At 40.9% G+C, this 27,809-nt stretch overlaps 1 protein-coding gene across 1 annotated transcript; it reads right to left on the reverse strand.

Moving 5' to 3' along the window:
* Positions 1 to 1,003: 1,003 nt before the first annotated feature.
* PPP2CA (protein phosphatase 2 catalytic subunit alpha) lies at positions 1,004 to 26,441 on the reverse strand. Its single transcript, XM_047778635.1, has 7 exons — positions 26,087 to 26,441; positions 11,616 to 11,825; positions 7,580 to 7,753; positions 6,337 to 6,426; positions 5,653 to 5,814; positions 4,102 to 4,220; positions 1,004 to 1,759 (listed from the first exon to the last, which is right to left on the reverse strand). Exons 1-7 carry the CDS (start codon positions 26,186 to 26,188, stop codon positions 1,687 to 1,689), a joined length of 930 nt encoding a protein of 309 aa, XP_047634591.1. The 5' UTR covers positions 26,189 to 26,441; the 3' UTR covers positions 1,004 to 1,686.
* Positions 26,442 to 27,809: the final 1,368 nt, after the last annotated feature.

The raw sequence follows: 27,809 nt of genomic DNA on the forward strand, positions 1-27,809 counted from the left end.
GGAGACAAGCAGAAAAACTAAGGGTGTTTTAGACCATCAACTCCATGAGCCAAAAATACTGTTGATTAAAACAGAGAATAAATAAAGTGGACCATTTAAAAAACATATACAGTGTCTTAGAAAAATGTGAAAATTTCCTCATCGGTTCCAAATACAACATAGTACAAAGCAAAGAAACATTTATTACTACACTCATACAATTAATGATTAAGTGTCCTCAAGTTTACCCTGATAAGACAATCAAGTATTAGTTTCCACAGAAGAACTGTTTTAACTTCCTGATTCTATTCAAAGGATAAAAGATGGGAAAAAACTCATGAAGTGCTTATCACTGCAACTTCATTTCAAATGCCATTTGGCCTTGGATGAATGTACGTAACACTAAACCATGATCCAGCAATAGTTTTCTATTTGGTTTAAATAGTATCACTTAAAGAGCTTAATACTGGATAATTCTTTAACAGATATCTTATCAGAGACAAAGTTATCTCTAATACCACATGACAAGTAATATACAAATATTTGTTAAGAACTAACCAATCTGTCATCATCTTAAATCATTCAGGTTAACAAACACAGCAATATTTATAACCAGAAACTGCACTGGTAAGTGGATACATTAGTCTGTTAAGCTCTACCTGAAAAGATCCTTTTTAAAATTAAAAAACAAAACCTGAAAACTTAAATCTCAAGTTAAATGGTTTACAATCAAGTCTTACTAGAGAAGCCCAGAAATTTCATTTCCCTTCTTGCAGACAATATACAGGAAGAAACCACGAAGAGCACAATGGCAACCTGACAAAAAACTGTACTATCTGGACTACAAGTAAGTCCTGAAATCCATGTGAAGAATGTCAAGGATTTACGAGAGAGATGACGTAGTGGCCTTGATTTTTATTTTTCACCTAGAATTCTACAAATTCTAAAATTTATCACTTGATTTATCATTAAATAAACAGCACCAGTCTTGCCCACTGATACAATTAAAATTTGACTTTCTCAGTTCTTAGTTCACAAGTTTATTATGAAAAACACTGCAGTGCTCTTGTGCAGTAACATCGTCTTACAGGAGGAAGAAAAAAACAGTTCTGTTCAAAACAACTCACCAGGTTCTGACAATAACAAAGAACAACATGAGGCTGAGATTTGAGAAAGGAAATAAACTGAGTGCAGACAAATCATACAATTAAATTAAACGGTATCCCTGAAAATAAACAAAACAATTTCGAAACTCACAAGTAGAGGGGAGGCCTTGGTACTTATTTTTAAAAATGTTCATTAAGCTCCAATGATTGTTTGCTGCTATTCTTATCTACAGTCATGCTGAGTAAAGCTATAGCTAAATGGAAGTTAAATTGTATTCACGAGGTGTTAATGTTTACATCTTATTATCTGCAGTCTCTCAGAGAAAGCAAAGTAACTACAAGTAGCGCTATGCCAGAAACTGGTTTCTTGACCAACAATGTCGCTTCAGCATGCAATGAACTGGTTCATTCTAAAGTGGTCACGGCTGTTGATGACAAGAGGCTTTGTATTTTATATGGCACATCTTTTTGGTCCGTGTGAAAACAAGTTTTTTTTGAATGTTAACTATTCTCTGACACTCTGTGGAGTTACTGTTGCTCTTCCCATCTCCATTAGGTCAATATATGGTTCATGGCAATACTGTACAAGTTTAAAATTTCATTACAGGAAGTAGTCTGGGGTACGACGAGTAACGTGTGGCTCGCCTCTGCGAGGTGCTGGGTCAAACTGCAAGCTGAAAAACAAGACAGATTTGTTGTTTATACTCCCGAGACATTAATGTCCTGATAATTACCATAAAGAATACTGTAGTCTTTGACAGTCTCTTCAGCAAGTGGTGTTGGGAAAACTGAGCAGCTGCCATGTGAATCAATGAAACTAGAACATACCCTCATGCCATGCGCAAAATAAACTCAAAATGGCTTCAAGACTTAAACATTAAGACATGACACCATAAGACTCCTAGGAAGAGAGCACAGACAAAACACTCTGACACAAACTATATAATTGTTTTCTTTTTCTCTTAGGTCAGTCTCCCAAGGCAAGAGAAATAAAAACAAAAATAAACTAATCAAACTGACAAGCGTTTGCACAGCAAAGGAAACCATTTAAAAAATGAAAAAGACAACCTAAGGGATGGGAGAAAATAGTTGCAAATGATGCAATCTACAAGGGCTTAATCTCCAAGATAAAAGATACACAGTTGGCCAGTAGGCATATGAAAAGATGCTCAGCATCACTAATTATGAGAGAAATGCAAATCGAAACTACACCTCATACTGGTCAGAATGGCCATCATTATTAAGTCCACAGATAAATGCTGGAGAGCTTATGGAGAAAAGGGAACCCTCCTAAACTGTTGGTGGGAATGTAAATTGGCACAACCGCTTGGAAAACAGTATGGAAGTTCCTCAGAAAACTAAAAACAGAATTACCATATGATCTAGCAAACCCATTCCTGGGTATATATCCAGAAAAAAACATAATTCAAAAAGATACACGCACCCCAATGTTCACTGCAGCACTATTTGCAACAGCCAAGACATGGAAGCAACCTAAACGTCCACTGACAGAGGAAAAGATAAAGATGTGGCACAAATATACAAAGGAATACCACTCGGCCATAAAGAAGGAAATAAAGTCATTGGCAGCAACGTGGATACAATTAGCGATCATCATACTAAGTGAGTCAAAAAGAAAACTACTGTATAACATTTCCATGTGAAATCTAAAATATGGCACAAATGAATCTATCTACAAAACAGGAACAGACTCACACACATAGAGAACAGACTTGTGGTTGCAAAGGGGGAGAAGGAAGGGAGTGGGATGGCCTGGGAGTTTAGGGTTAGTAGATGCAAACTACTCCATTAGAATGGGTAAACAAGGTCCTACTGTATAACGATATCCAATTTCCTGGGATAGATCATGATTGAAGATAATATAGGAGAAGGAATGCATATGCATGTATGACTGGGTCACTTTGCTGTGCAGCAGAAATTGACACAACATTGTAAATCAACTCTAAAAAATTAAAAAAAAAAAAAATAGAGGGAGTTCCTGTTGTGGCACAGCAGAAATGAATCCGACTAGGAACGATGAGGTTGTGGGTTCTATCCCTGGCCTTGCTCAATGGGTTAAGGATCTGGCATTGCTGTGAGCTGTGGTGCAGATCACAGATGCGAAATGGATCTGGCATTGCAGTGGCTGTGGCACAGGCCGGCAGTTATAGCTCTGATTAGACCCCTAGCCCGGGAACTTTGACATGCCGCAGGTGCAGCCCTAAAAAGACAAAAAAAAAAAAAGTCTTTGAAGCTACACATTTTTAAATACTTTTTGGTTTTTTGGCTGCACCCAAGGTATGCGCAAGTTCCCAGGCCAGGGATTGGAACTTGAGCCACAGCAGTAACAATGCTTAGACCACTGAGTGACCAGGGAACTCCAATAGTATTTTTAAAAACTGAAGTATAATTGATCTACAAACGTGTTAGTTCCAAGTGTCCAACAAAGGGTTTCAAAATTTCTATACATTACAATATGTATTAATCACCTAGATTAGTTAACCACCTGTCACCATACAAAGTTTCTGCAGCATGAATGACTATATTCCCCATGGTGTACATTTCATCTCCATGCAGATTTTTACACACCTCTGCCCCCGCCTTTCCAACACCTTAATGTAATAACTGTAGCCTAAGAGTGCATTTAATAAGGGTCTTCTAGCTGCATGCCTTCTCAAAGGGCCAAGCCAACTTCAGCCAGAAAGGATACACTTTTACTGTGGTTCCCTCTAAGGCCATTAGAAAAAAGGTTCTACTAAATAAAATTTAAAGAGACTAAGAGACTGTATCTGTAATCTCATTCTCAGGATATATTGTATAAATTCTACAGTAAAATCAAGGATTTAAAAATTAAAATTCTAATAATTCAGATCAGGGTCTACATCTCCGTTGATTTGTTTCAAATGAACTTAAGCATCAAATTAGAATCTGGACTGAGCATGAGCTCCTGAATTCTTAAACCTCCCCTTAAGACTAACAAAGTCAAGTAACTAACTACTCAGGTGTAAATACTTACAAAGAGTATTTTAGAGTATCATCAAGTTCCATGATTGCAGCTTGGTTCCCACAACGGTAACAATAGTTTGGAGCACTGAAAATCGTTACTACATTCCGGTCATGGCACCAGTTATATCCCTGCAAAGAAAAAAGAAAAGGAAAAAAAAAACACCTATTTTACTCCCTACTTACACAACTAAATGACTCCTCTCAAGAGAGAGAAAAGATCTCCCCTCCTCCACCAAAAGGCTTAGAAAAGTATTGCTTTGTTTCTGGATGATTTAATAATTTTCTACACCCTGCACAATTTAAAAAAACAAAACATGTTATTTATTTTTTCCAGAAGAACAAAACCAATCTACTATAAAAAGATAAGCTCCAAAAAAACATGATCTAAGAATGAGCATATACACTTTCCCTGCAGGGGTATATACACACTCCCGTCAATCTGTCCTCACCTGTACTGCCCAGGTACAAAAGAGAGATAGATGCCTTTGGTAATGCCAGCCTTATTCCCTCAAAGTCCATCTGAATGCCTGAGTTACTTTTTACATCTTGTTCACATTAATCTAAACAGGACCCTAATTTTATAAGTATGCTCATCGATGTTCTATGCTAAGAATTTAGATCATTTCCCTTTAGTTTCTTTAGTTTCTTCTTTTAAATCACCTGTAATACTACCATCCAAAGGACCACTTAAGCATCTTTGCATATTTCTTCCCAAACTTTCCTCCATACATACACATGTTAAATACATGAAGTAAAATTGAGATCATAAAAATGGTGTATTTCCCTCTCCCCACCTTACTTTCCCAGCCTTAAATCTCAAGCACTACCCAGTCATAGAACTCTCTGAAAACACTGAAGCTATGAATCTCATTATGATCAAAAGCCTTGAGATTCTTTTTTTTTTTCCTCCTTTTCTGGTGCCCCATGACATACGGAGTTCCTGGGCCAGAGATCAGACCCCAGCTACAGTGGCAACCTATGCCACAGCTGCCGAAATGCTGGATCCTTTAACTCACTGTGCCATGCAGGTTATAGAACATGCATCCTGGTGCTGCAGAAATGCTGGTATTCCCACTTTGCCACAGGGGGAACTCCTTGAGGTTTTATTCTAGTGGGCATCTAGCCATAAGACATGCTATAATGGTAAACTCATCAGAAAAATACATGGCATGTTCTCATTAATATATTAATAAATCATGTAATTTAAAATATATTAACATAAAATTCCCTAACATCTTCCTCAAGTTTACTTAAAAAGCAAATCAAGGAGTTCCCTTCGTGGTGCAGCAGAAACGAATCTGACTAGGAACCATGAGGTTGCATGTTCGATCCCTGGCCTCGCTGAGTGGGTTAAGGATCCAGCATTGCTGTGAGCTGTGGTGTATGTAGGTCCCAGACACGGCTCGGATGCTGAGTTGTTGTGACTCTGGTGTAGGCCAGTGGCTACAGCTCCGATTGACCCCTAGCCTGGGAACCTCCATATGCCAAAGGAGTGGCCCTAGAAAAGACGAAAAAATAAATAAATAAAAAAGCAAATCAAGCATCAAAATACAGAACATACCTCCATCACGAGCTGATGAGCTCTAGACACCAACGTGAGGCCATTGGCATGATTAAATGTCTCGGAAATATCTTGCCCAAAAGTGTAACCAGCTCCTCGAGGAGATATACCCCAACCTCCACGGTCATCTGGATCTGACCACAGCAAGTCACACATTGGACCCTAAAAAGCAAGTTAAGTTTTAGACCACCTCTTGCAAACCTGGTTAAATGCACGATCTGAGTAATTCATCAGAAGCTGCGCCCTCCTAAGCCACACTTTCTGAATGATGTTTGCTGAAAACGGTAAAAGGACTTGCAGACTGCGTCAAATATTTGGGTCAAGTAAATAAGAAACTATTTTCAAATGTTTTTAACAGGCACAGCCTACATCAATAAGTCCCAATAGCAACAAGCCCATACTAATTAATCTGCCTTTAGGGTGCAAATTTCAATGTTAGGCAGTAGAGTTTAGAAATTAAGACAGAAGCTGTAAAGACAACCACCACCTAGGTCCTAAACCCAATCGCAGAGCAACTGTGATCTCAGCAGTTTTCTTAATGTTAGCGTCGGAAGAACGAGGTCAACAAGAATGCTCACACCACATGGGATCGTTTTTTGAGAATTAAACAAGAAAATACTTGTAATTAAGTCACAATTAAACATTTCCTCTCTCTAATGTTTCTTGAAAAGAAAGCATCAATACCTCATGGGGAACTTCTTGCAGGCGATCAAGTGCTCTGATGTGATCCAGTGTATCTATGGATGGTGAGAGGCCACCATGTAGACAGAAGATCTGAAAAGAGTGGTTTACAATGTTACCCTCATCTAAAATAAACCATAAACATTCTGGACTAAGCTGCAGGCAGCAGACCACATCACTTGGCCCAACTGGTGTTTCGGCATTCTGCCAGAACTAGAACTAGGCTTATTTCTGCAGGGTCTTTCTGGGGGTCTTTTTTTCTTCCACCCCATTTCACTTTATTTTTTTTTATTTTTATTTTTTTTCCCCATCTTTTTGCCTTTTCTAGGGCCGCACCGAGGCATGTGGAGGTTCCCAGATTAGGGGTCTAATTGGAGCTGTAGATGCCGGCCTACACCAGAGCCACATCTTCGACCTACGCCACAGCTCATGGCAACACCGGATCCTTAACCCACTGAACGAGGCCAGGGATCGAACCCTCAACCTCATGGATCCTAGTTGGATTGTTAACCACTGCGCCATGATGGGAACTCCATCCCACTTTAAACTATGGGATACACTCCCATTCTTCCTGAACTATCCCTACTGCACCCAAACTTCAACCAACTCTTTTAAGAAAAAACATTTCTTTGATTTTACCTTCATCATAGACTATTATCTTCCTCTCCACAGAATTTCCTGGGAATTTTTTTGTGCATTTCTCAAGATCAGTAAATGGCTAATTACATCCCTCACCCTGACCCCCACGCCGACATGTCCACAAACAGCTGAAGAGAATGGATGGGCTACATCTTCCACCCCTGTGGTCCCAACATACAGTTCAGGGCCTGACATAAAGAAGGCACTTCAAAAAAAGCCCCAAAGGGAAGTGAGGATGGAAAAATGACTTATTGGCACCTAAACGCTAAGAAAGCACATTCTAGAAAATAATCAGCAGTTAAGTTTTTTTTTTTTTTTTTTGGGGGGGGGTCTTTTTGCCATTTCTTGGGCCGCTCCCACGGCATATGGAGGTTCCCAGGTTAGGGGCTGAATCGGAGCTGTAGCCACAGGCCTACGCCAGAGCCACAGCAACGCGGGATCCGGGCCGCGTCTGCAACCTACACCACAGCTCACGGCCACACCGGATCCTTAAACCACTGAGCAAGGCCAGGGACCGAACCTGAAACCTCATGGTTCTTAGTTGGATTCGTTAACCACTGTGCCACGACAGGAACTCCAGCAATAAGTTTTAGGAAGACCTACATACCTGCCCATCCACTAACGCAGTGAGAGGAAGATAATCAAAAAGATCTGTAAAATATTTCCAAACATTTGCATTTCCATATTTCCTTAAACACTCATCATAGAAACCATATACTTGTGTGATCTGTCTGCTCTCATGATTTCCTCGAAGAATGGTGATGCGTTCACGATAACGAACCTGAAATGACAAAGAGGAAAACAACATAAACAACTGGATCCTTCGAAAACCAAATGACAACCCAATAAGCTTTCTACAGGAAAATACAGTTTCAGTTATGTTCAAAAACACCCCCACCCTGCCCTCAAACACAAACACACCCACCCACCCTCCATATCACACAGAACTGAACAGATATTTATCCCATGGGGTATCTGCCAATCCCATCCATGTCAATTAAAATCAAATTTCACCAACTTTATGCCAAGCATAATCATCGGCTGCACAACTCCATCCATGAGTTTTGTTACAGTTACACAACAACCATCACATTCCCGTTTTAGAACTTTTCCATTAACCCACAAAGATCCTGCATGCCTGCTGGCAATCACTCCTGACTCCCACGCAGTAACCACTGATAGTGTCTCTTGAGATTTGCTTTCTCTAGAAATGGAATCATACAATATGTAGTTTTTTGGTGTGTAACTGGCTTCCTATATTTAGTAGAATATTTCTGAGACTCATCTCTGTATGGATCAGTGATCTGTCTCTTTTTATTACTGCACAGTATTCCACTGTGTGGCAATACTAGATATATAACATGTATGTATGTTTTTTGTTGTTGTTTTTTTCCCTCACCAGTAGGCTGAACATCTGGGTTGCCTGCAGTTTGGGGCTATTATGAATAACGTTGCCGTGATCATACTTCATGCAAAAAGTTTCTGTATGCTCTATGCTTTCATTTTTCTTTGTTCTAATCTCTCCAACAAACTAACGCATCGTGTAACAAACCTAACCAATAAAAGCCATTCTAATGGGTCTGATTTTGACTTTAATTTGCATCTCCCTGATGATAACTATATGTTTGAGCATCTTTTCATGTGCTTACTGGCCATTCATGTATGTTCCTGGTGGAAACATCTATTCAAATATTGTGTCTACTGAAAATTATTTGCCTTCTTATTATTACAGGTTTAAGTATACATATGAATACAAATACTTTTTCTTTCTTTTTTGTCTTTTTGCCATTTCTTGGGCCACTCCTGCGGCATATGGAGGTTCCCGGGCTAGGGGTCTAATCGGAGATGCAGCTGCCTGAGCCACAGCAACGTGGGATCCGAGCCGCGTCTGCGACGTATACCACAGCTCACGGCAACACCGGATCGTTAACCCACTGAGCAAGGGCAGGGATCGAACCTGCAACCTCATGGTTCCTGGTCGGATTCGTTAACCACTGTGCCACGACGGGAACTCCTACAAATACTTTTTCTTACTGATGTCTTTTGAAGAACAAAATAATCAATTTTGATGCAGTCCAATTTATCCTTTTTTTTTTTTTGGGGCCTTGCCTGCAGTTTTAGGAAGTTCCCAGGCCAATGATCAAACCCACACCACAGCAGCGACCCAAGCCACTGCAGTGACAACACCGGATGCTTAACCCACTGCACAAGAGAACGCCTATCAGATTTTTAATTGGTTGTGCTTTTAGTATCTTAACTAAGACATCTTTGCTGAACCCAAGGTTACAAAAAAAAAAAAATTTCTTTTTTTTTTTTTGGCTTTTGTCTTTTTAGGGCTGCACCAGCGGCATATGGAGGTTCCCAGGCTAAGGGTCAATAGAATCAGAGCTACAGCTGCCGGCCTATGCCAGAGCAACGCAAGACCTGAGTCACATCAGCAACCTATACCACAGCCCAGAGCAACGCCAGATTCTTAATCCATTGAGTGAGCCCAGGGATAGAACCCACATCCTCATGGATGCTAGCTGGCTTTGTTAACCACTGAGCCATGACATAACCACATGACATAATATGACATAACTCCAAGGTTACAAAGATTTTTAATTTTAATTAATCATTTCAAATGGCTGCACCTGCAGCATGTGGAAGTTCCAAAGCCAGGAGTCAATTGGACTGGCAACTCTGGCCTATGCTGTAGCTCAAAGAATGCCAGATCCCTAACCCACTGAGCAAAGCCAGGGATTGAACTTGCATCTTCACAGAGATAATGTCAGGTCCTTAACTCGCTGAGTCACTACAGGAACGCTTCTATGTTTTACTTTAGAAGTTTCACAGTTTTAGCACCCATACTTAGGTCTATGATCAATTATGGTCCATCTAAATATATGGTATGAGGTATCTATGTTCATTTTTTTGTGTGTGTATAGATACCAAACTCTAATAGTCTCCTAGGGCTACCATACAAAGTACCACAGACCAGAAGCCTTAAACAATAGGTATTTATTTCCTCACAGTTTCTAGAGGTTACAAGTCCCAAGATCACGGTGTCAGCAGGAGTGGTTTCTTCTGAAGGCCCCTCTCTCCCCTTTGACTAGAAAATGGCCATCTTTTCCGTGTGTCTTTTCGTCATCTTCCCTCTGAATCTGTGTCCTGATCTCTTCTTAGAAGGACACCAGTCAGGCTGGATTAGAGCTCATTCATATGACCTCACTTTATACTCTCATTACCTCTTCAAACACTGTATCCAATGCAGACAGACACCTTCTGAGGTATTGGGAGTTAGGACTTCAACACATCAATGTGGGGAACAGGTGGTAGTGGCACAATTCAACCCCTGACACTTTCAAACGTGAATTCTTAAAGGTAGCATATTCATTACTCCTCTGAGCACTGGGATTCACCCTGGGCTTTTAAAGTAAAGGATAGCTTGCAAGGCTGCTTTCCAAGTATCCAGAGTTACTAGAGAAAACTTACCATCCTTTAATTCAACTACTACAATTTAGAGATGCAAAACATAACCACCTCCAAAAATGTTTTGTAGCACTTTACAAGATTCAGACTAGTAGCTTCACAAACATTTACATTTTATTAATTGCCTAAAATGCAGCTCTTGCCAAAACCACACCTAACTGCTTTTCCAATACTAGATCTTGGCAGCCATCTCACCAGTCTACATAATCTGTCTTTTTTTGTCTTTTGCCTTTTCAGGGCCGCACCGCGGTATACGGAGGTTCCCAGGTTAGGGGTCTAATCGGAGCTGTAGTCTCCGGCCTACGCCAAAGCCACAGCAATGTAGGATCTGAGCCGCGTCTGTGACCTACATCACAGCTCATGGCAATGCCGGATCCTTAACCCACTGAGTGAGGCCAGGGATCGAACCCACATCCTCATGGTTGCTAGTCGGGTTCGTTAACCACTGAGCCATGATGGGAACTCCTACATATTCTTTAATAAAGTTTTCTCCCCCAAAGTCAAGTCAAATAATTTCTTTTAAGAGAAAGACCATCCTAAAAAGCTCTTCACTGTTTTGTTTCACCTTCAGATCTTTGCAAATTCCCCAAAGCTACAGCTGGTACAAAACAACCTGCTTTCTTTATCACTCCCATTGCTCTAGGTTACATGTCATGTTTAATGGCTACAAACTACTCCACTGAGATAAACCATAATTTAAATATTCACTTATTGTTAGTTATTTATTTCAATTCTTTTTCTTTTCTTGGCCGTGCCTATGGCATGTGAAAGTTCCTGGGACCAGGGATCTAGCCCACACCACAGCAACAACCTCAGCCATTGCAGTAACAACTGCTGGATACTTAACCCTCTGCTCCACAAGGGAACTCCAATATATCAATTCTTTTTCTGGTATTAAAGATAATGCTACAATTTATGTTTTCACCTAAATAAAGCTCCTTTCCTCTTATTAAATTCTCCCTCAGTAAAATTTTAATAATAGAAATATTATGTCAAAGAATATAAACATCTGAAACCTTTGTTCCTTTATAATGCTTCAAAAATATCTACAAAGGTGGAGTTTTATTCTAAAAGCTAACATTCAGATGGAGAAAACCAAAGACGACTGGAAAAGAAATTCAAGAGGATTGTCTTACCCAATTCAAAATGCTCAGACATAAAACTGAAATTACCTTAAGAGCTACAAGCAGAGTAACTGTTTCAACGGAATAATATCCTCTGTCAACGTAATCTCCCATAAACAGGTAATTCGTATCTGGTGATTTGCCACCAATTCTAAACAGTTCCATGAGATCATGAAATTGCCCGTGCACATCTCCACAGACAGTGACTGGACATCGAACCTCTTGCACGTTGGATTCTTTTGTCAGGATTTCTTTAGCCTACAGGTGGAAAAAAAAATAAACCAAAATATTTGGCATTAAACAACATCAACAAAGACATACCTAGTTATATTTCAGATATGTTTAAGTTATACTTTAAGTAGCTGTCAAGGGAAGACTTAGCATAAGGTGAAATTGCAGGCAATTATGATCCCATTAAATTAAGAGGACATGCTATGACTAGAATCTATCCACTGTTTTGCCCTTCATTCCTGGAAAAAAAAAAGTATATCAAGATGCATAGTCCCATTCCTCTCATCACTATCCTGAGTTTTCAGACCCATCAGTTGCCATCTAACTAAACACTAGAGAGATTACTATTAAAATAAATAGCCATATAAAATCAATAAAAATGGAGCAAGACACTCGGGCATCTAGTTCCTTAGCTTTAGAGTTCAATTTTAATGCACTCTAGGATTCCAGGCTATAAGGAGAGATTTCTTAGTCCTATTTATCTTTTCTAAAAAAAATTTTTGAAGACATTAAAATTTTGTCTGTATTTTGACTTACTTATTACAGTCTTTATATCAAAATATAAACTCGTTTGGGTCAATTTGCTGTACAGTAGAAAACTGACGACACTGTAAACCAACTATAATGGAAAAAATAAAAATGAAAAAAAAATAAACTTGTTTTACAACTGTGACTATTCAATACATGGTTTTTTTTTTTTTTTTGGTCTTTTTGCTATTTCTTGGGCCGCTCCCGCGGCATATGGAGGTTCCCAGGCTAGGGGTCTAATCGGAGCTGTAGCCACTAGCCTACGCCAGAGCCACAGCAACGCGGGATCCGAGCCACGTCTGCAACCTACACCACAGCTCACGGCAACGCCGGATCGTTAACCCACTGAGCAAGGGCAGGGATCGAACCCGCAACCTCATGGTTCCTAGTCGGATTCGTTAACCACTGCGCCACGACGGGAACTCCCAATACATGGTTTTTATGCTGCTTTTAGAAAAATGTTTAGTATCCTATGTGTTCCCTCATGTAACCACAAATTCAAACATTACTTTCAAGAACAACGTAATATTCCACTCAGTAGAAACTCTACTATTCATTTCAACACTCGTTTATTATTTACTGTATGCCAAAAACTGTGAAATGCGTTAGGAAATAATGTTTTGTTTAACTATCTGAGTGATACTATGTGCCAGGCCCTGTGGTAGCTCCAGGGTTGGGGAAAAGTTGTAGGGGAATGACCACAAACAAGTAATCCGGTAACAAAGTATACAGACTGTACTAAGTGCCATTAAAGAAAAGGAGAGAGTAACCTATGGAAGCCACTTTGTAAGTCTAAGATATCACAACAAACAACACAGCCCTTAAAAGCACACAATGGAGCAGAAGAGGCAGATGATAAAAGATCGTAACAAAATAAAGAGCTGAGTGCTATGACCTGCTAGGGTAAGCAGCAGTGTTCCACTCTCACAAACAAGTTATAAAAACTGCCTGAGGTACAAAGAATGGGCGAGAGTTACAGGAAGGAGATGGGGGTAGAAAATGGGAGGACATCCAACACAGGTAGATGCAATCATGTGTATAAAGTCCAACAAGTTAAGAGGAAAAGGCTAACATGGCTAAAGCACAGCACATAAGAGCAGAGAAGAGGGCAGAAGAGAGTGGAGGCAGGTTGACAAATTACCCTGGTTTTAGCATGGAAAGCCTGCATCCTAGGAAACACCCCAGTTGCAGCCAGGCAAGTCATGATGACAGTCACACACGTAAGAAATGTAGGGGGGAATGGAGGATGGATATGGACTGGAAACAAATCAAAGCTTAGTATTAGAACAAAGATCCACTGGTAGAAAATTTGATGAGTGAATTTAGGATTTCAGAGGTCGGACTATGGATGTGGATTTGAGATGGAGTAGAGCTTAAAGCCTAACCAGTGGGTTGGTATTCAGCGACCAACCCACTGACAAATCTTGCCCACTATCCTTCCAAAAAAAAAAATACCTCTTCCCTGGAGGCCTAGTGGTTAAGGAACTGGCACTGTCACTGCTGTGGCTCAGGTTGCTGCTGAGGCATGGGTTTGATCCCTGCCCCAGGAGCTTACACATGCTGCGGGTGTACCAAAAACCCAAAACCAAACAAACAAAAAACCAAAAAGCAAAAAATTGATCTCAATCCATATGCTTCTATCTTTTTTACCCAGTCCAAGCCACCATCAGTTCACTTGGATTACTGTGCTGGCCTCCACACCAAAGTCACTGTTTCCATTCTTCCTGCCTCCAACTTAATTTCCATGCAACAAAGTCACAGCTTAAAAAATTATCACCAGGAGTTCCCATCGTGGCTCAGTGGTTAACGAATCCAACTAGGAACCATGAGGTTTCGGGTTTGATCCCTGCCCTTGCTCAGTGGGTTAAGGATCCAGCATTGCCATGAGCTGTGGTGGAGGTCACAGACGTGGCTTGGATCTGGCATTGCTATGGCTGTGGCATAGGCTGGCAGCTACAGCTCCGATTAGACCCCTAGCCTGGAAACCTCTATATGCCGTGGGTGCAGTCCTGGAAAAAGACCAAAAAAGACCAATAAATAAATAAATAAAAATGAAAATAAAAAAATTATTAAAAATACCACCAGATTCATTTTATTCACCACTGTGCACATAGCACCTCACTAGAACAATGACCAAGATATAGAAAGCACTTAATATATATTTTAAAGGAATCAAATATATTTGGATAGGTAATCCTCAGGGAAAATCATGTACATCTTCCAGGACAAAAGTCTAAGTACAGGTCTGGAAAATGGTACCAAGTTCTCTGGAGAACGAAAAAATAATAGGTAATAGCCATACAGAAAAATGCCCAGGTATCTAGGTAGAGGACAGAAGCCTGTAAAAAACAGAATTTCATTCTCAAGTAGAAGGAGGCAGAACCCATCCACCTGAAGAAGGTACAAAATTAAATGTCCCCTTTGACCACTCTCCAGAATCCCATTCCTCTTAGGCAAAGTAACCACCAATAGGACTCTGAAGTATACCTTTTCAAAACCTTGTTTACAAATCATACATCCCCAGTATATGCCTAAAGAAACATAACAGTTTTCCTTTCCTTCGCTTTTTCTTTTTTTGGCTGTGCCCAAGGCATGTGAAGTTCCAGGACTGGGGACTGAATCTGTGCCAGAGCAATGATAATGCTGGATCCTTAACTGGCTGAGCCACCAGGGAACTGTTCCTTCTCATTTTAAAACCAGAAACAATACTGTTCAGCAGCCTGATTTTTCTTAATATAATTGCAGAGTTCATAATGCATACACGGGAGTTCCCGTCGTGGCTCAGCAGTAACAAATCAGAGGACACGGGTTTGATCCCTAGCCTCGCTCAATGGGTTAAGGATCCAGCATTGCTGTGACTGTGGTGTAGGATGGTAACTGTAGTTCCAATTAGACCCTTTGCCTGAGAACTTCCATACACTGTGGGTGCGGCCCTACAAAGATAAATAATAATAATAATGTATACATATATAGAAGGGGCTAATTTCTCACAGTGGATGTAAGAGTATTTCCTGAAGGATTACAAATAGGGTGGGGGCTTCAATGTCTATCCTAGTGTTTGCTCTCTTGTATTCACATGCAGGCATTTTTCTTCTATATGAAAGATATTATAAAATAGACCTATTAGTATATTCAGTAGTTTCTTGTTGTTGTTTTGTCTTTTTGCCTTTTCTAGGGCTGCATTCATGGCACATGGAGGTTTCCAGGCTAGGGGTCTAATCGGAGCTGTAGCCACCAGCTTATGCCAGAGCCACAGGAACGTGGGATCCGAGCCACGTCTGCAACCTACACCACAGCTCACATCAATGCTGAATCCTTAACCCACTGAGCAAGGCCAGGGATGGAACCTGGACCCTCATGGTTCCTAGTCGGATTTGTTAACCACTGCACCACACGGGAACTCCTTGTTGTTGTTGTTGTTGACGCTACCAAAATGACCTCCAAAAGGGCAAGTTGACTGCATCAATAAGGTGAACATTCTCAACCTGGGAAAGTTAAAGCTGGCTCTTCCCCTCTTACCAAATTTTGGACCAGAACAATTGGGATCCAAAGGACCAATCTTAAATATAGTTTTTGATTTTTGGTCTCAAATTATGAGCTCTGAGATGATTACTACACCAAAATACACTATTCCTAGAACATCAGAACAATAAAGAGTGCAGACATCCTGTTTTAAAAAATTATTCTACAATCAGGAAAACTAATCAAAGAAGAAAGATCTGAGAGAGGCTGAGCTATCACAAGGACTCAGGTCTTATAAATCCCAGAAGCCCCTAATAGAAGCCCCTCTCTGGGTCACCCAATGGGAAACTTTCTTTAATGAGACATCTTGAGTGCTCGCAGACCTTCACCAACCATCAGTTTCAAACACAGCTATACAATTTCAACTCTCTAGATAAATACTCAAAGTAAATGGCAGGTCCTGCTGCAGAGCATAGGGAACTATATCCTATCACCTGTGATAGAACATGACAGAAGATAATCTAAGAAAAAAAAATGTGTGTATATATAACTGGGTCACTTTGCCATACAGCAGAAATTGACAGAACATTGTAGATCAACTATATTAATAAAAAATAAACAGAGAAAAAGGTAGAACCAGACTTTCAATAAAGTCACTTAATTAACATTAGAGGAGTTCCCGTCATGGCACAGTGATTAACGAATCCGACTAGGAACCATGGGGTTTTGGGTTCAATCCCTGGCCTTGCTCAGAGGGATGGGGATCTGGCATTGCTGTGAGCTGTGGTGTAGTAGGGTCGGCAGCTCGGATTCTGCATTGCTGTGGCTCTGGCATAAGCCAGTGGCTACAGCTCTGATTAGACCCCTAGCCTGGGAATCTCCATATGCCGCAGGAGAGGCTATAGAAAAGGCAAAAAGACAAAATAAAATAAAAATAACTTCAGAGATTTACCATTTTTTAGTTAACTATCTTTTCACTCTCTGGTATTGATTCCCATCCATAACTTAAAGTCTCAGGTCACTTGAACTATGCATGGAAGCAAAAGCAAAACATACACAATGTAAACTTTGTCTCCTCTAAAACATTGTTTTCTAGGACTTCAAATGCCTCAGCTAATAAAATTAATATTTGAAAAAAGAATTAAGATCAAGTTTTTAAAAATAATATAATCACCACCATAGTGATATTGGAACCATACTGAAATTCTGCCAAATGATACAGACTGAAATGAATCCAAGGGACAAACCTTCCTAGAACAAGGTTAAAACTTGAACAAGCTATCCCATTAATAACAGTTTATCACAAGTAACTGTGAAAGTTAAAAAAATTTTTGTATACATATACATTAATTTCCTTAAAGGGTACAAGTGTAGTATCATTTCTACTTACACAGTTTAAAAAAAAAGCTATGCAACACATTTAGGCATTTTTACATTATTAAATCAAGGAAACAGTTTTAAAAACGCAAAATGATTACAGCAATGTAAAAATTATTTGTATAAAATGACTGGAAAACAATAAAATGTTGAGTATGTACTTCAGTGGTGAAACTCTAAGAATATGGCTAATCTCATTTCTACCACACCAACAAAAATATTCTCATTTCTTTGTATTTCCTTTCAGTTTACAATTGGTTAACACTTCATTGTGTCCCGAAGTTTCATATTCACTATCTCATCTCCTACAGCACTGTAAGATCACCAAGTAAACTGCTGTATAACATGCTCCCGAACAGATCTATACATACAGTATTGTTTATTTGGATTATTTCTCTTCTTTCTCTTTTTCTTTTTTTGGCCACCCCAAGACAGGAATCAGACCTGAGCTACAGTTGGAACCGACACTGCAGCTGCAGCAACACCAGATCCCTTATTAACCCAATACGGCCAGCCGGGGATGGAACCTACGTCTCGGTGCTGGACCCCACTGTGCCACAAGCAGGAGCTCTTGAATTATTTTCGTTGAGGAAATTTTCAATTGTGGGATTACAGAGCAAAACAGTGTTAACATTTTTGGTTTCATACGTACTATAAAACTGGACCTATGCCCAACTTGTTATGCAGTAATAAAAAGACTGTACCTCCTTCTCAGCTACTTCATAAAGTGTCATCTTCTGATTTAACTAGCATTTTTCATTCCAGAGTTCCAACTTTTCATTCCATGTATATATACTATCTATTTCTCCTCTCCTAAAAACTTTTTAGCTGTGCTCGCAGTATGTGGAAGTTCCCAAGCCATGGATCAAACCTGTGCTATAGTAGTGACAAAGCCAGATCCTTAACCTGCTGAGCCATTAGGGAACTCCAGTTATTTCTCCTCTTACACAAAATGTCCACACGTATTCTTTGAGTATTCATAGGGTGCTGGATGTTCTTAGGTATCTATTAAAAATATTATTATTAATTCCAATTAATGTTCACTAGAACTCTAGTTGAAGTTAATTTAACATTAATTAAATGTTAATTAACATTTACTAAAACAGTTTAGTACATTTAGTACATTTACTAAAACAGCCACAGACATTAAGAGAAGCAAAACTGAAAAAAAAGTATTAATTTTTGAATTTTACTTCTTTTTGGGGGGGGGAATCTTTTTGCCTTTTCTAGGGCCACTCCTGCGGCACACAGAGGTTTCCAGGCTAGGGGTCTAATCAGAGCTGAAGCCGCCAACCTACGCCATAGCAATGCAGGATCTGAACCACATCTGCGACCTTCACCACAGCTCATAGCAATGCTGGATCCCTAACCCACTAAGCAAGGCCAGGGATTGAACCCGAAACCTCATGGTTCCTAGTTGGATTCATTAACCACTGAGCCACGACGGGAACTCCAAATTTTACTTCTTAGTTTAAGTAAAAATTGAAGACATTTGAAAACTTTTTGAAAAAGCAAAATAACTAAATTTACAAGAATCAAGCTTTTCAATATCCTAAGGGAATTTCAACTTACTTTATACTGTTTTTATGAATTAAAAGGTTAGTTTCTTTGATTTTCACGTAACTGCAAAAAAAAGTTAAGGTTCATGATAAATTATTGTATGTGGCTAGACTTTTATTTTAGTGTGATACACAAGGTAGGACCTTATTAGCCCTGGAAGCAAATGATTCTTGAGTTAATTATCTTCAAGTAACAAATCTTTCTTCATATTACCTTTTTTTTTTTTTTTGTCTTTTCGCCTTTTCTTGGGCCGCTTCCCCCTTCATATGGAGGTTCCCAGGCTAGAGGTCCAATCGGAGCTGTAGCCACTGGCCTACACCAGAACCACAGCAACACAGGATCCAAGTCGCGTCTGCGACCCACACCATAGCTCATGGCAACACCAGATCCTTAACCCACTGAGCAAGGGCAGGGATAGAACACGAAACTTCATGGTTCCCAGTCGGATTCGTTAACCACTGCACCACGACGGGAACTCCTCTTCATATTACTTATCTTTCATTAATTACACTGATCAGATGTCTCTAATATTTTATGAAACATTTCGGTGTTTGATTAAAATCTGTATAACTATAATTTAAAAGTATTATATAATCCTTCATATAATGTTCTAGAAACAAGTATTTGCTATTTGGTTTAGGGTCTAACAGAAAGACAAAGATCAGGGATGAAGGATAATTGTAAAACTGTGTAAGAAGGAAATACGTAATTGTTTTCCCATCTGTTTCTGTCAAATAATCTTCACAACTCTGACCAAAACGAAGGACTATTTTCCTTTAAGCTCTATGTCTCACATGCAATAACAGACTGTCCCCCATCTTTACCAACGAACACACACATGTGCGTGAATTAAATAAACAGTCCCAATCGTTGCTGCATGGGGGAAAAACATTAATCTACTAAACTGAGAACTGCTGCTATATACACAACCGTCTTAAAACTCTTCACAATAATCCATCTTGAATGAGATTCAATCACTCTGAGTCTCAGTGTCCTACCTCATCTGTGAAAGGTGACTTGGCCTAGAGGATCTTTAACGTTCTTTTTAAGACCAAAATTCTACTTCAATCCTAAAGCACTTTACTTCTTAAGCCTTTCTATTGAAAGTCAAAATCACCCAACAGAAATAGATAGCAGACACTACTGCTAATATACAAATGATGGGCAGCAGAGGAAGACAATTCGCTTGATTACCAGGAGCATGAAAATTCTGAAACCACTCCTATCTAGAGTTTACTACAAGTTCAACCTCTTGACTAATCTGAAACCCTGCTATCAGAGCAAAAAACAAATCCCTACAATAATGCTATTAAGACAAAGCTAAAAAAAAAAAAAAAAACTTAAAATACATGTAAGGAGGCATAACAAATTTTGGTTGAATGTATTCCAAAAGCAAATGTATATTGTCACATAGTTAATAGTATCACTGAGCACATGAAAAAAATGCTCAACATCACTGATTATTAGAGAAATGCAAATCAAAACTACTATGAGGTGTCATCTCACACCTGTCAGAATAGCCATCATTAATAAGTCCACAAATAACAAGTGCTAGAGAGGGTGTGGAGAAAAGGGAACCCTCCTACACCACTGGTGGGAATGTAAACTGATGCCACCGCTATGGAAAACAGTATGGAGGTACCTCAGGAAATTAAATACAAAACTACCATTTGACCCAGCAATCCCACTCTTGGGCATATATCTGGAAAAAAACTTTCCTCGAAAAAGACACATGCACCCATATGTTCAGTGCAGCACTATTCACAATAGCCAAGATATGGAAACAACCTACATGTCCACTGACATATGAATGGATTAAGATGTGGTATACATACACAATGGAATACTACTACTTCTCTGGAACAGAATCATGCCATTTGCAGCAACATGGATGCAACCAGAGATGTTCATACTAAGTGAAGTCAGAAAGAGAAAGACAAATATCATATAATATCACTTATATCTGGAATCTAACACATGACACAAATGAACCTGTCCACAGAAAAGAAACTTATGGACTTGGAGAACAGACTGGTGGTTGCCAAGGGGGAGGGAGTGGGATGGACTGGGAATCTGGGGTTGAGAGATGCAAACTATTGCATTTAGAATGGATTAAATAATGAGATTCTGCTGTATAGCACTGGGAACTATATCTGGTCACTTGTCATGGAGCATGATAGAGGATAATGTAAGAAAAAGAATGTATATATATGTGTGTGGGTCACTTTGCTGTACAGTAGAAAAAACGACAGAACACTGTAAACTGACTACAATGGAAAAAATAAAAATCATTAAAAAGTGATAAAAACTATCACTGACATTCTATAACCTGTGTGAATTACACTTTGCATGACTCTAGATAATCGATGTCTCCCAGGGGCTCTCTAGAACAGAAGCTCAACATTCTTTCGGGCCCCTCAACAAAAGAAGGGTAAAAATTCCCACCTGTGGTAGTAACGACATGACTAAGGCAGAAGTGGAAACAGGGTGTGCCAGAGTGACTGGCCAGCTGGTCATGCACAGGTTATAAAATACGCAGATGCAGATACACCTCTCACTGCTTTGTTCGTCCATCCCAAACCACAACACCAATATATCAATAGGCAACAGTAACTTTGAACTGTGACAAAATTAAGCAGTGAGTTCCAGATTGTTCTTTACAGTTCTTTCAGATTCCACCCCTCCACCTCCAGCCATTTATAGACAACCAGATCTCTCTACTTCAGCCTCTTCTACCACTTGTGCTCTAAAACTGGGAAAAAAAAAAAGCAAAAAGAAAACCTATTTAAAACAACAACAGGGAGTTCCCCTTGTGGCTCAGACAGTTATGAACCCGACTAGTATCCATGAGGATGAAGGTTTGATCCCTGGCCTCACCGGTTAAGGATCCCGTGCTGCCAACACAGCTTGTATCCCACGTTGCTGTGGCTGTGGTGTAGGCTGGCAGCTGTAGCTCCTATTCCACCCCTAGCCTGGCAAGTTCCACGTGCCCAAGTATGGCCCTAAAAAGCAAAAACAAGCAAACAAAATCTTTCCCCTTCCTAGTTCTAGTTCCTATCAGATCTCAACTTGCATGGGGGAATGCAGATTGAAGGTTTTTTCAGAGGACAGTAATGAGAAACAGGTTAAGCAAAAAAGTGAAAAAGGTAACTGACAAACTTGACTAACAATGAGATATGGGGAAAGGAACGCCAGACCAGCGTTATCGCAACTCCAGTGCCCATCATTCTTTCTACAGTAGGAGTCTCACTTAGCCCTAAAGCCCATACACAGACACAAAACTCTTGTCTCTGAGAGAGAAAACAAAGGCAGAATTGGGGGAACCTGTGTGTCTCCACCAAAGAACTGTTCACTTTTTTGATGTTCCCTCAACAAGTCAACTCAAAAACAACTGCATTACCGCTTCAGGTCTGGGAGATCACAAAATACACACAGGCAAACAGGCTTGACTGTGGAAGCTATAAGGATAAAAAGGCATTTTTTAACAAACTGTAATAAACAATATGAATGTCAGTTACACTTTATTAGAGTATTTTAGAGCTCGGTCTCTGGGATCATGATTTATACTATCTGAGAAAATACAGAAAATGAACTGGGGCTTTCATCTCACTAATCTTATGTGAGAGGCAAACACAGTTAGCCACCTTCAAAATTCAAGAATAATTACTGTTTCCTCCTCTAGGACAGACTAAGACAACAGAATGTGACATGAATAGCAAGTTTTCAAGCAATCAGAACACAAAGTTAGCTTTCTTTTACAGAATTCTTGATTCGAAAACCCAATCTGGCCCCAATTCGTCTGCATCTTTCATTATTAACACTATTTCAGAAAAGAGAAGGGGGCTGTGAAGCAAGACTAAAACATTGGGCTTACAATCCATAACCCAAGCAATTTCTATTTAGCCCTATAATCAAGTCATTTTACCTTTCTGAGCCTCGGGTTTCTAACTATAACCGAGGATCACTGCCTCATAAACCCGTTAAGAGACCAGTGTACATGAAAGAATGATGAAAACAACATTCCTCACCATGCTCCTCCCACAACTGCTTGTTCTGAATATTCAAATTAATCTTTATGGAAATAAGCCAAAAGGCCTTTTAAATTAAACATGCATACACACAAAAATATATTATCCATTTCATACAGGAATTTAACCTTGGCCAAGTATTTTGCAGGTCATCCAACTAGAAGGAAGAGGGTTGCTTTTTCCATACTCATGTAACAAATGTTAAAACTAAGTGAAGCCTTAATGATTGCATTTTATTTATAGCGCCTGCACAGCAGTGGAAAACAGCATACCTACAAAAGTAAAGAACTCCTCTGGAAAACAAAACAAAACAAAACACCTGGCTATCAAACAACATTCTCCACAAGTTTGGTAAGACCTGAAAACACAAGGCCAAAAATCACACCTAAATGAAACCACTGCTGATTCTAACAAAAGACTTGTAATACAGTTAATGTAAAAGCAAGTGGATACTACTTATTCTTCCAATCAGTAGATAGAAACATACCAGTCTAGATACACAGATGCACTAACCTCACTGACTACAGAACTGTGCCTACAGACAAAACTGCTTCACTCACCACAAATTTTTAAACAATCAACAAATTATGATCCCCAAAAATGACAAGGTATACTGCACACACAACAACCTTGGCTTTGATACAGACCTTAGTCACATCTTGTGGGGAAAAAGCTTAAATAGTTAATAACATAAAAACCATATTCACCCTGGTCTATAAATATACTTTCTTATAATCAAAGAAATTATCAACTATTTCCAAATATCTACCTCCACCAAATACCTTTTCTTTAAAAAGAAAAATAATTATGCTAATTATTACACTAATGAAAAAGGTTTTCCACTAAAGATTTTCAAAATATACAGGTTTTGCCAGTTGTGCTATTGGCCACACAAACATTAATAGTGAAAAGAGAACTTTTGTTTCACTAGAAAGACTTATTATACCTAAAAAACTGCCTTCAAGTTAATTTATTTTGGAAGATTAATATAGTTCCCAAAGATGGAATACTTACAAATTAAAAACAGTATGAAGGCTATGTGACAACCTCCAAAAGGACCCATGTCTTGAAAAATCTAGCCTCAAATATATATGTATATATGCTCCAAGAATTAAAATCTTTACACAGTGGATGAGCAATGGGGATTTAAACATAAACTGATTAATCTCACTCCATCTTGATATTACAGAGACATAGCAAACAATATTTACCAAGGGGATCAAGCTTCAGCCCCACCATAATTCCAGTATCTTCTGCGGTCTCCAACACAGACCCTTTACTTCTGTGGTCTACCTACTACTGACTTACAACCAGATTCAAGATCCTTAAAAATAAGCATGAGTATTTTTCATTGCTTTTCATTCCTCTCATAAAAGTAAACAATCTTGGATATCCAGTAAGTGTTCAATATTTAAATACAGAGTGCTATTTTAAAATGCAATTGTATAATCTCAAATGATTAGAAGGAACCCTGGAACATGTTTTAACTCTATAGACAGGAAAATGTGGACCAAGTGAAGTGATTGCCTCAAGGTCACAATTACTTGGTGGCAGAAAAAGGACCAGTGTCCAGGTCTAACTCACAGTCCAGTGGTCTTCCAACCACATCATTACTCTGTTGCAATGTTTGCTACACAAATAACTAGTCATCTAGCCAACTGCTGACTCAAAGTCTTTATATAGAGTTAAGTACTCAACTCTAGAAATCTTTAAAATCGTCACTTACAGTATCCAAAAACTAAGACCTAACACTATACATTAAACAATTTTTAAAAGCCCACTTCCAAAACTTTAAACAAATGTCATTTTCATCTGATGTAAAAGAATTAAGGATCAAGAAGCAACAAAAGGCTCTACATTGCCGGCATTAAAATTCAGCTCCAAGAGATGATGTGCCACCTCATCAACTATAAGTTTTGTTGAGGCTTGGGATAAACAAATCTGAATTAGACTTACTTAAATTGCAGTAATTCACAGAAGAGTTTCTGAAAAAGCCTGTTTTAGGAGCGTATATGTCAAATTTACGAATCTAATTTTCACATCAAACCACAAACGAGTCAGTGTAATTGCTTTCTAATAACTCTCTTCACTAATACAAAATGTTGATACTCCACAATTCTGTGGAACTAAAGATGGTGCAGAGTTATTTTTAAAAAGAGAAGTTGAAACATTCATGGTGGAGATCAGCATTTTCTCTACTTTAGAAAACTGAATTATAAGACTTAAACAGGCTACCTGTTTCCCCAACTCCTTGGGAAAAACAAATCAGAATTAGGTCATTTAAAATGGACTTCTAAAACAGACTACAACATTCCATTTTAAACGTTTGTGGGATTTAAACACTAAACACAATGACTGGAATACAGCAAAAGCTCGATCAACAGCTGTTAATATCATACTTACTACTTAAAGTCACAAATATACTAACAACTTTTCCAGCAGAGAGCAAGGATACAAAATCTGCTGGTCTTAACAGTTTATGTTGCTCATTTAAAAAACAAATGGCAAAATGCCAAGAACCTTAAACTTAAAGAAGGGTTTCATACTATCCAATTTGAGTCAGCATATAAATCAGAGATTAAACTGACAGTTGATTTCCAATCCCAAAGCTCCTATGTAGAATGACTCACCAAAATGTCTAATTCTTCCAACTATGAAAAATAAGTTATACTCCTCCCTATAACTACCACCATGACCTTCATTGAAACTCAGATTAAAGGTTCATTTAAAAACTCTTGAAAAAATGTACTAGTAAGTCTCTGCAAAACACAGCTCGAGAAGTTTACCATAAACCACTCAAGACGATGCTAAATCTGCGTGACCTTTATTAGATAGGTCCCGGGATCCGGCCTACAAGCTTGCCTCTGGGGGACCCTCTGGACAGCTCTGGACCTAAGCATTCGGCCTGAGTACAAGTAAGAAACCTCCCAGCAACCTCACAGAAGAGTCCCAGGCCCCATTCCCAGGCCGTAGAACCTAAGACCTCGTGCCCAGATATCAAAACCGTCCCTGACCCTTACCCGCAGGGTCTCCGCTCCCCCGCACCCCCCCCCCCAAGCCACTTCGCTTCCAGCCAAGGCCGGGAAGCTCTGAAGCCCCGGAGTCGGGTGAACGGCGCCATTTTAGGCGGCGGTGGCAGCGACAACCAATCCCTGCGCGGGAGGCAGGGGGCGCCGGGTCGTCCGGGAGCCGCCGCCGGGCCGCGCCGGGGGCCGGTCTGGGAGGCTCGGGGGCCGGGGCCGCTGGCCTCCGCCATGTTGCACCCTCCCCGCGGCTGCTTCCTTCTCGGCGGGCTCGGCCCGCCCCGGCTCCCGAAGCCGGAGTGCAGCTCACCTTCTCGCAGAGGCTCTTGACCTGGGACTCGGACAGCTGCTTGCACTCATTCAGCTGCTCGATCCACTGGTCCAGCTCCTTAGTGAACACCTTCTCGTCCATGATGCCACCCGCCCGAACCGGCTGCCGCTCCGCGCTACTCCCGCGCCGCCGCCCGCACACGGGCCACACGCACACGCTGCCGTCGGCCCCCGGGGTTCTTGTGTGGCTGCTGAAGGCTGCTCGGCAGTAGCGCTGCCCAGTTGACTCGCCCCTCGGTGTTCGGCTACCGGCCACTGACCTCCTCCGCTCGCTCTAGCCTTGGAGCTCGGCTCTGTAATGGCGGCCGCCGGCGTGGTGACGTCACGCCCGGCGTCAGGAGGTGGCGGGGTGAGGAGGGGTAGAAGCGCCGGGATACGAGCTGCGCAACTGCGGGGCCGGCTCCCATCTGCCGCCAGACCTGAGCGGGGGCGGGAACTAGGGGCCAGGGCGCAGGCGCGTAAAGTAGCCGGCTGGAAACAGGCACCTTCGCTTTTAGGGCGCGGTCCTGTAGAAGGGAGGGGCCGAGGGGGAAGGGAAGACCGAGTCCAAGCAGGGGCCTTGCTTACAGCTGGGAAGTGGGCTAATCTTAGAGCACTAAATCCTGCAGGGTGTAGATGCGGACCAGGCGCAGGCGCAGCCGGGGTGCGAGGGTGGCTCCTTGTTGCCGGAGACTTTTTCCCTGAGGTGATACGCCTCGGCTCCTCACCTGGCGACTGCCAAAGCACGGAAACGAGAATTGGGCCCCGTGGCTCCTCCATTCTACAACAGCACTGGAATTGCTGCATCTTGGGAGCAGGAACAGGCGCCGAGTGGTAGCCAGGTTGGAGTAGCCACCCCTGCCTCCGGGTGCGGCCAGCACCTTGTAATTAGGTCAGTCGTAGGCGGAAGAGGGTGTACCTGCAGTACTGCGCAGTGCACCTGACTCCCCAACACACCTGTCCCCGGGCCTCGATGTCTCTTCTAGCGCCATGGCTGGGGCCTCCTAGCGCTCCTGGCTTCCACAGGCGCCGCTGCAGTCTTGCCATTGTGGCCTTGCCCCCTAGGTGGGCGCTTTCCTCCGACTCCGAGCCTCCATGGGAAGAAGAAAACGCCCCTGACCCCACCCCCACCAACCGTCTGCCCACTCAGGCCTACTTTCTAGAGGGAAGACCGCAAGGAGATGGACGCACCGGTCCTGATTGCGACCCGGTAGTGTTAGAAGCGGCTGTGATGTGCGCTTTAAAGAAAGCTCAGATACCGTAGGATCGGACCTCTGGCTATAAATCTCTTCGAGATTCGTGAAATGTATCCGCATTCCGTTGTCCTTGCATTCGCAGAAATATTTGGCTCCGTACACCGCCAGTTATGTTCAAGATTCATGCCCGAAGGACAGAAGGGTCATCCAAACAGAGGTACCCTACCCTGGCGGAGCTTGTGTTCTCCCTGGGATGATCTGGGGATAGACAGGCAGAAGAGCCCTTCACAAAAGCAGGAAGATGAATGGCCAGTAACACAAGGGTAGTAAGCAGGGAAATGAAAACCACAGATTCCAGGTTTGACTCTCACCCATTTGGCAAAAACTGTCAACATCCAATGTTGGTGAGGATGTGGAGCAATGGGGTCTCTTACACACTGCTGTACTTTGGGACAACCACTTTGGAAAATCTGGCATTATCTAGTTAAGGTGTAGATGGGCACAACCCATAACCCAGCTCTTCTTCTC

Source organism: Phacochoerus africanus, chromosome 4 (genome assembly GCF_016906955.1).
Source record: "Phacochoerus africanus isolate WHEZ1 chromosome 4, ROS_Pafr_v1, whole genome shotgun sequence".
Taxonomy (NCBI): Eukaryota; Metazoa; Chordata; class Mammalia; order Artiodactyla; family Suidae; genus Phacochoerus; species Phacochoerus africanus.